The 9,601-nt window shown below is 37.1% G+C and overlaps 1 protein-coding gene across 1 annotated transcript in view; it reads right to left on the bottom strand.

The window, feature by feature from the left end:
* IL20RA (interleukin 20 receptor subunit alpha) overlaps positions 1–9,601 on the bottom strand; it is a 56,383-nt gene that overhangs the window by 13,908 nt on the left and 32,874 nt on the right. The window contains exons 2-3 of the mRNA XM_069077282.1: positions 6,954–7,089; positions 274–452 (exon numbers count right to left, since the gene is read on the bottom strand). Of these exons, the coding sequence (XP_068933383.1) occupies positions 274–452; positions 6,954–7,089 (315 nt within the window). The remainder of the gene's footprint in view (positions 1–273; positions 453–6,953; positions 7,090–9,601) is intronic.

The raw sequence follows: 9,601 nt of genomic DNA, 5'->3' as shown, positions 1-9,601 counted from the left end.
TGTGTGTGTGTGTGTGTGTGTGTGTGTGTGTGTGTGTGTGTGTGTGTTAAGTTTCTGAGGCCGGAACCGAACTCGGGTCCTCCTGACTCCGGGGCCGGCGCTTTACTCACTGAACCACCCAGCCACCCCATGACCTCATTTTTCTATAAGGCTGATTTCTCTTTTTTTAGACACCAATAGATCAAAGTAGAAAAATAAAAAGGTAGGTGCCCTGATAATAATCGCTTCCACATTCTGTTCATAACCTCTTATTGTTTAACTATTGTTACTTACTTTCTAACCAAGGATTAAATCGTTCTGTCTCTGCCCATTTGGAACAATGTTTTCCCCAGATGGCCTTGACTCTCCCATAGTATTGTTCTTCATGGTCATAAGTCTCATAGGAGAGGTTGCAGGAGGTCCTGTTGATATTTCTGCATTCCGATTTATTCAGCCATTTCTTCTGGCCATATCTGCATAAGGAAAAAGCAGTGCATGATGAGCCCTGAATGCCCATTGTTCATTCCAATAAAAACAGTCATAACCTAAAACTGACTGGAAGTTAGAACATTCTTTCCAGTAAAAACAAAACAGAACAAAAATGTCATATGAAAAAATGCTCTAAATCACTATTGATTAGAGAAATGAAAATTAAAACAACCCTGAGGTACCACCTCATACCTATCAGATCAGCATCAGCTAATATGACAGTGAAGGAAAATGATAAATGTTGGAGAAGATGTGGGAAAATTGGGACACTAATGCACTGTTGGTAGAGTTGTGAACTGATCCAAACACTCTGGAGAGCAATTTGGAACTATACCAAAAGACAATCAAACTGTGCATACTCTTTGATCCAGCAATACCACTACTAGCTCTGTATCCTAAAGAGATACCAAAAGGAAAAGGACCTACATGTATAAAAATATTTATGGCAGCTCTTTTTGCAGTGGCAAAGAATTGGAAATTGAGGGAATGCCCATTAACTGAGAATGGCTGAACAAATATATGAATGTAAAATGGAATACTCTTGTGCTATAAGAAAGGATGAGCAGGTTGATTTCAGAAAAACCTGAAAAGACTTACATGAATTGATGCTGAGTGGAGTGAACAGAACCAGGAGAAAACTGTACACAGTAACAGTAACACTGTGAAATGATCAGCTACTATTGACTTATAATTGATTCTTCTCAGTAATACAATGATCTAAGACGATTCCAAAGGACTCAGAATGAAAAATTCTATTCATATTCAAAGGAAGAACTATGAAGTTTGAATGCAGATTGAAGCATATTATTTTCTTTTTTTTTTTTAAAGCAATTGGGGTTAAGTAACTTGCTCAAGGTTGCCAGTTATTTTGTGTGGGTGCCAAGAAGCATATTATTTTCACATGTGTGTGTGTGTGACTTTTCCCTTTTGTTCTGTTTCTTCTTCTACAACACGACTAATGTGGAAATGTTTCCATCATTGCACATGTATAACATATCAGATAGCTTGTCATCTTGTGGAGGGAGGAGGGAAAGAAGGAAGGGAGGGAGAAAAATTTGGAACTCAAAATCTTATAAAAACGAATGTTGAAAACTATCTTTACATGCAATTGCAAAAAAAATAAAACACTATTTACAAAAACAAAACAAAAACTCAAAGGTGTCTGTCATGGAGACAAAGAAGAATCTACTTTTCCTGCCAGCATTTTCTTCATTTGTTGTCAGGTGAATGAGTCAGTGTTTTTGTCATTCCTTTTCTCTTTGGGGAATTATCGTTTGGATGGTACAGATTTCTTAATGTTTTTAGACTACAGTATGAATCTTACATATTGTGTGATCTAATTAGAGAGCAATGAAATATGCCAGTATGTATACTATGGTCACTTGGATGGTATAAGAAAAGGTAGTCTCATCCTACTCCTGAACAATATTGTTGCTGGCTTAATGATTCTATATCTTGAACATTTTATTTAATTTTTAAGTCTTCTTGGCATAAAAAAATCCAACAGAAATTCAATTTTGAAACTAATAATAATAAGGTTTTTATGCCTATTACCTTCCTAATTATGCTGTGTGACACAGGATGGATAGGGACTATTATTTCCATTTAATAGACTGAGAAACCAAAGGCTGTTTAAGAGGAGGCAGAGGTGGAAATAGGACTAATTTTGAGGTTTCTTCAAACCAATGTCCTACCCAATAAACCAAATCATTAGTGAGGGAAAGAATTGTGAAAGTAGAATTTCATTTAGCTATAGATGATAGAAATTTTGTTTAATAATTGAGTGCTCATTTTTGTCCACTCATCATATTATGCTGTCACAACAGACAGCTCAATTAAACTCAATTAGTGTTCATGTAACACCTAGCATGTTTTTCAAATTGTAAGTTCCTTAAGGGTGGGGACTATTTTTTGCCTCTTTTTTTTGTCCCCAACTTTTAGCACAGTGCCCAACATAGTAGACACTTAAATGTTTATTGATTGATTCATTGATTGATTGTTTTTAAAATTGTATCTTCTTATTTCTCCCAAGTTGGGCATGCAGGTCTGTTTCCATTTTGATTAACAGGGGATCTTTGATCAACTTTGTTTCTGAAGTGGGCTGGGTTCTTTCCTCCTTAGGCAATTGTTTGGACCCTTCAGGCTTGCCACATTGATGCTGGACTTAGTTTAGACACCTGAGCTGCAGGGTCCAGAGAAGCTCAGAATTCCCAAGTTCAAGACCCATAAACTTCAGTCATCTTGGTAGCTGGGATCATAGGCATGTGTTGCAATGCCTAGAAGTACCTACTTTGTCTAAGGCTCTGTGGTATGTGCTAGGGATGCAAAAATGAAGCCGGATATAGTTTCTGTGCTCAAGGAACAAGGCCTTTGCAAGAGCTGTTTCCCATGCGGAAAGTGTATTGTTTCTTCATCTCTGCCTCTTAGAATTCTTAATTCCCTTCAAGGCTTGGTTCAAGTACCACTTTCTAGACAAGGCCTTTCCTGATCTCCCCAGCCCCTACTGTCCTACCTCTCCAAATTACCATGTATTCATTCTGTATATATTACGTACTGCATATACTTATATATGTATATTTTATCTCTCCTTCTCCCTGTCAATGTTAAATCCTTGTGGACAAGAACCATTTCATTTTTGTCCTTGTATCTCTACTGCCCTTCATGGTGCCTGACACACAGTAAACATTTAACAAATGCTTTTTGATTGATTGGTTGATTGAAGGGAGTTTGTAATCCAGTCATAAGAGTGGGGGTGGGGAAACAAGAGCATTGGTAAGCATAATAGAAAGTTATACTGAGTGCATTATATTGAGGGAGGTTTCCCTTGCCTGTCATAGACTCTCCCGTGCACTTACATTTAGCAATCCATGAATGAGCACAAGTGCATGGGAAACTGTGTGGAAAGAGCCCTACATCTGAAGTCAAGGGACCTGCCAGAGTCATTTGACACTTTGGTAAAAATCCTAGGAAGTTCAAGTAGGCCACCCTGGGATAGACAGAAGAAACCTTTCTATTATATACACTTCATATAATATAGCTCCTACCTATATTAAAACTAGACAAATCATGCCATAAATTCCTTCTGTTAAATGCCTCACACTATATGGAAGGAGGATTTTCTTTATCGTTTTGTCCACTCTAAAATTATAGATAAATGAACTTATGCAATTGAGATTTGACTTTTATAAGATAGTCATTATAAAGGGCAGCTAGGTGAGGCAGTGGATGGAGTACTGGACCAGGAGTCAGGAAGACTCATCTTCCTAAGTTCAAATCTGGTCTTAGACACTTACTAGCTGGTCAAATCACTTCATCCTGTTTGCCTCAATTTCCTCATCTGTAAAATGAGCTAGAGAAGGAAATGACAAACCACTCCAGTACACCTGCCAAGAAAACCCCAAATGGGGTCATGAAGAGTCGAACACGATTGAACAAAAATTAAATCATAAAGGATGTGGTAATTACACAAAAACAGTGAAAGACAAGAACAATTATCCAGAAAACAGGGGCTTAAGACTTGAGGATAGAATTGGCATCACTCTGCTGAGGGAAAATAGCCTTTTTGGCAAATAGATTTATGCTTTTGGTAGCAATAGATTTCAAGTATGGATTTTGCAAAAGTATACAGTCACTTATGTTAAAGTTACCAAGCCATCCAAGACATAACAGCGAAAGTCTGATCTTATTGACTAATAGGGATTTTTAACCTTTTTGGCATTGGAATCTTTTGGCAGTCTAGTGAAACCAAAGAGCCCTTCCTCAAAATAATGCTTTTAAATGCATAAAATAAAATACATAGGGTTACAAAGGAGACCAATTATATTGAAATACAATTATCAAAATAGTTTTTTAAAGTTAATAGATCCCAGGTTAATGACCTCTGCTCTAACCAAAATTACATACCTCTATTATCACTGCATCAGTTTTCATGTGTCAAACATCAATGGTGAGAAATGTTTCTACAGGGATCAGGACAACTACAACATCTGACAAGGTGATAGTTATGTAGTATTTCAGCCAACATGTCAACAATAATGCTACACGTGGAGAAAAACTATTAGGTTGTATATGAGCCTGGGGTAGGAGTGGAGTGAGAATAGGGAGAGAGGAGGAAGAAGATTCTGATGGGGAGGGAACCTAGTGTAGTAGAAAGAGCACTAGATTTGGAGTCAGACTTGGACTCCCCTCTCTGCTACCTACTGCCTGGATTACTGTAAGCAAGTCACTTTATCTCTTGGAGCCTCAACGTTGTCATTTATAAAATGAGGGCCTTGGACTAGACCAAGAGTCCTTATCTGGGGTCCATAAATAGATCCTCAGGGCATCTATGAATCTGAAACTTTAAAAATTTTGATAACTTTTTCAAAATAATTGGTTTACTTTGTAATATTATTTATTTTATTTTATGCATTTAAAAAGATTATTCTGAGAAGGCATCCACTGACTTCTCCAAACTGCCAATGGGGTTCATGTCATAACGAAGAGTAAGAATTCCTAGAATAAAAGATCTTTGAAGGTCCTTCCAGTTTCAAATCCTATGATACTGTGATTTGTTATGTGAAGTTCAAATGGTACTAATAACAGAACAAAGGAGAAATTTCAAGCTATGACTGAAAATACAGTGCAGTATGGTATATAATACTAAGCTTCTCCAGTTGCTTTATTGGGAAGAGTATTTATGAATGAATGAAGAGATATGATATGAATGAAGAGAAACCTCTAATTACCTTCTAACTCAATTTAATTCCATCTCTGCTTATGTGAACTTATGAAGGTACCTATAGGCAATGGGTTAAATTTAATCTCATTTCTAATCACAGTAATTAACTTAAAATGCAACTAGAAAACTAGCAACTTAGACAGAATGAGAAACAGAAGTTATTGCAGTTCAAATAATGTAGTCCTCTCCTCCTCCCTTGCCATTCTTATGAACTGGCTTTATACTTTATGTAATAATTCCCCCAGTTAGTAATGACCACTCCTACCCCACCTACTCAAGGTAGAGTTCTAGACACCCATCAATGGCACTTGTGAACTATTACATTGTTCAGCAGGTATATTTTGCGTCCCCTAATAGACTGGCAGCACCATTAGGTCAAGAGTCATGTCTTAGCTAAACTTAACCACACAGTCTCCTCTAGGGACTTATGATTAGCAAATGGTGGTTCAATTGATTTGAGTGGGAATGTAGCCTCACTGCTTGCAGGAGTCTGGAGACTTTGGGATGCCTTTTTGCCCAATTCTATTGTTGCTTGTCTTTAAATGTTTTCACATGGACTTGAAACATGCACAGACACATAAGTACTCTTTTTTTTAAGTTGTGCAATCAAAACTGTATTTGCTCACATAAATCATGTGTGGTTATCTTCTCCCCATTCCCAACCCTCCGATCACATAAACATCTAAAAATCAGAATAAGCCCTGTACCTCTACCTAAAGGAGAATTTTGAAGAGAATAGATACTGAGGAATAAATTCAAATATGAATCCAAGAACTCATTTTAAATGACTAAATCACCAATTAAGAAATTGCTAAATCAAATCAATAAGAAAAAGTCAACTGGGTGAAGTTTCCATTTTAATCATAAGAGTACTATAAGCCTATATTTCTCTTTAATGGTGCTCATTAAAAAGTGATGTTTTTGTTTATATATCACAGTCATTTTTTGATATCCCCTAACCTCCAAAGCCCTCCCTGGTAACAAAGAAAAGAAGCATTAAGTAAAACTATCAACCCAGTGATCTTGTCTGACAGTGTGTATAACATTTTGTACCTGTATTCCCTCATCTCTGCTACTAAAAGGAGGAGGTGAATTTCTTCATCACTTCACTTGGACCAAGGTTGATCAATATCATCATTCAGCAAATTAAGAAGGGCTGATTTTGCTGTTCAGGATTTTGCACCAAATTTAAGTTGGCATAAGAACATTTGGAATTCCCTTAGGCTACTTCTTCCCAGGAATAAGCTTCATAATGGGTGAATTGTCCTGTTCATTTGTGAAGGAGAGAAATTTTGTCCCTCCTTTTCCACTTAAATATTTGTCCCTTGACCAGGGCCAATGCTGCTTCTTTGATGAAAACAAACAAAACATCATTGTCACTTTAATTTAACTTAAAAGTATTTTGTTATTCTTTAGTCATTTCAAATCCTTGGTGACCCCATTTGGGATTTTCTTGGCAAAGATACTGGAGTGGATGCCATTTTCTTCTTCAGCTCATTCTACAGATGAGGAACAGAGGCAAACAGGGTTAAGTGACTTGCCTAGGGTCACAAAGCTTGTAAGTGTCTGAGACTGGATTTGAACTCAGGCCCTGTTCTCTATTCACGGTGTCACCTAATTGCCCTAACATAAAAATATATCAGAATTTAATGAACCATTTAACTTTACTTGATTTGATGCCATGAGAAGTTTCTCTTCATTCATATCACAAGAATCCTTGATCAAAGATGATAAAAAGAAAAACTCAAACAAATAGAAAACTTACATTAGATACTGCACAGTATAAACAACTTCGACTCCTCTTAGACCCTCTGGTGAATTCCACTGTAGAACATTCTTCATGTTTACAGATGAGAAAGTGACATTGGTTGGTTTAGGTAAGTCACTACTGATACAAGGTGCTGAAAAAGTAATAAAACGGAAACATTCATACAGAGAAAGAAAAATACTTGTTGCTTATTAGACTGGATGGCATGCTTAAAATACAAAACAACAAAGTTCTATAACAACCTTTTTAAAAAATGACCACCTTGTTTTTACTAAAAGAGTATGATGATGGATATTATAATAGACATATTACAATAGACAATCAGTGTGAAATAAGTGGATTTGTTCAAATGGTTTGGTCTTGCCAAAATAATACTAGAGGATTTAGTGAATCAATGGAATACATTGCAGAGTAATTAGCTACTATTTTAGTATAATAATGGAGGATTGGGAGAGTGTCTTAATACCACATAACTAGATTATAAAAGAGGAAGAAGGACCATCTTGGAATGAAAAATACAAGTTTTCATTCCAACACCAAGCATGATGCAATCCAATGAGAGGAAGAATTTAAATTTCATTTGTGATCAAAGTACTAAGTAACAGTATTAATGTGGGAAGAACATGTCCTGTCATGACTGCCCACATATCTTTCTTGACAAGAAGTTTGGAAATATCCCAGTGCAGGGAGTCAAAAGTCTTTCGGTGCAGTCTTTGAGGATGATCTAGAGCTAGATAAATCCATTTGGTTAATGTATGCTAACAACAGCATCAATAGTAACTAAAATTTATATATCCCTTTTAAGTTTGGAAAACCCTTTACATACATTATCTAATTATAGTTACACCATAGCCCTACGAGGTAGGCATTATAGGTATTATCATTCTCATTTTTATAGATGAAGAAACTGAAGCTCAGGGTATTTTTGTGACTTCTCCATAAGGGTTTGACTTTCATGCCTCATCAGACATGGAGGTGCTCTGGGCTCCTGAAAGTGATGCCAGAGGATCATAAGGGATCTTAAAGGTCATCTAGTCTAACCCTCTTATTTTACAGATAAAGAAACTGAGGCCCAGAGAAGTTAACAACAACAACTAGTATTTATGTAGTACTTAAAGATTTGGGAAGCACTTTATATATGCTATCTCATTTGATAATAACTACAACTCTGTGAGGCAGTTAGTAAGTCTGGACAGGTTCTATCATGTTAGAAAAATCTTTAGCATGGCCCCCAGCAACAGAATGAGACTGGGTTTCTTGGTTAATTCTAGCTGAGAGCAGAGAGCCTCATCACCTCTAAATACAGAGCAACCAGTAGACTGGCCACTTGGTTATTTCTTTGGTCACAGCAATCTACAAAGTTATAAAATGGCCCCTGTTCCTGTGGGGCCTTTTTCCAATTCTACAGTGATGGCAGAAGAGTGGCAGAAAAGGGTGCAAAGAATGCTAAGAATCACAATGTTTAGATGATCTACAAACTTTAGATTGGTCTTATAAACATGAAATCCTTGGCCAATAGTCAATGAGTAGATGAGGAGCAGTCATATCAATCTTGACATTCTCAGCTATAAACAAAACCAAGGAAGGAAGAAAATTCTGCTTAATAGAGGGGTGGCTCACATCCTTGGACAGACAAAGAAGGAATTGGTGCAGCTGTTATTGCATGCCTAATGGCAACAAGAAACATGATTTCAGGGCTTATTTGTACTCTTCATGAAAAGCATTTGCAAAACAACCACGGCGAGAGTAGTTGTACTTTATGTGTGAATATTGGTTGAAGAGGTAGAGAAATTATCTGAAGAACTTGATAAGATCCTCCAAGCAAAATCAATATAAATGGAAGCACCATAGCATCCAGAAGGAGAGAGAGGAGGTGGTGGCATGTGCTGAGATAATAAAATCACCTCAAATGTCTTTTTTTTATTTTAATTTTTTTGGAGGGTGGAAGGCAAGGCAATTTGGGTTAAGTGACTTGCCCAAGGTCTCATAGCTAGTTAAGTGTCAAGTGTCTGAGGCCAGGTTTGAACTCAGGTCCTTCTGACTCCAGGGCTGGTGCTTTATTCACTGCACCACTTAGCTGCCCCTCACCTCAAATGTTTTGACCACCATCTTCACTCAGAACCCAATGAAGACAGCTCAGAATCCTGAATAAAAAAGCCTTAGGAATAGTGGTGTCCCCCAAACCACTAGCCCTGCTTCCAGTCTTCATCCATAGGAGCTATATAACCTTTGCCTCCTCTTTAGACTCTGCTCCTGAAAAGAGGAAAGAAGAAAAGAAAGAAAACAAGAGGAAGGAAAGTTCTCACCACTGATGTCCTTGGAATGGTCAAATAGTTCAATATCAGAAATGGATGTGATTTTTGCCAATGGAAGTAACATTAAAGAAGGTGCATTACCATTTGCTTTACCACTGCATGATAAGGACCATGGGTCTTTCCATCTAACTTGTTGCTGAAACCTCCTATATGTTTTCTCCCCTTAATAGAAGTGAAATCCTTGAGAGTGAGAACTGTCTTGTTTTACCCTTTGTATTCCCAGCAATTAGCTCAATACTTTGTACATAATAAATCCATTTTAATCAATGTTTTTGCCATTGCTTTCCTTCCTTCCTTCCTTCCTTCCTTCCTTCCTTCCTTCCTTCCTTC

The sequence above is a fragment of the Petaurus breviceps genome, unplaced genomic scaffold (assembly GCF_028583685.1).
Source record: "Petaurus breviceps papuanus isolate PSGF00001 unplaced genomic scaffold, PetGlider_PUasm1.0 90977, whole genome shotgun sequence".
NCBI classification, from domain to species: domain Eukaryota; kingdom Metazoa; phylum Chordata; class Mammalia; order Diprotodontia; family Petauridae; genus Petaurus; species Petaurus breviceps.
The sequence above is the reverse complement of the archived record's forward strand: the minus strand, read 5'-3'. Positions and strand labels throughout refer to the sequence as shown.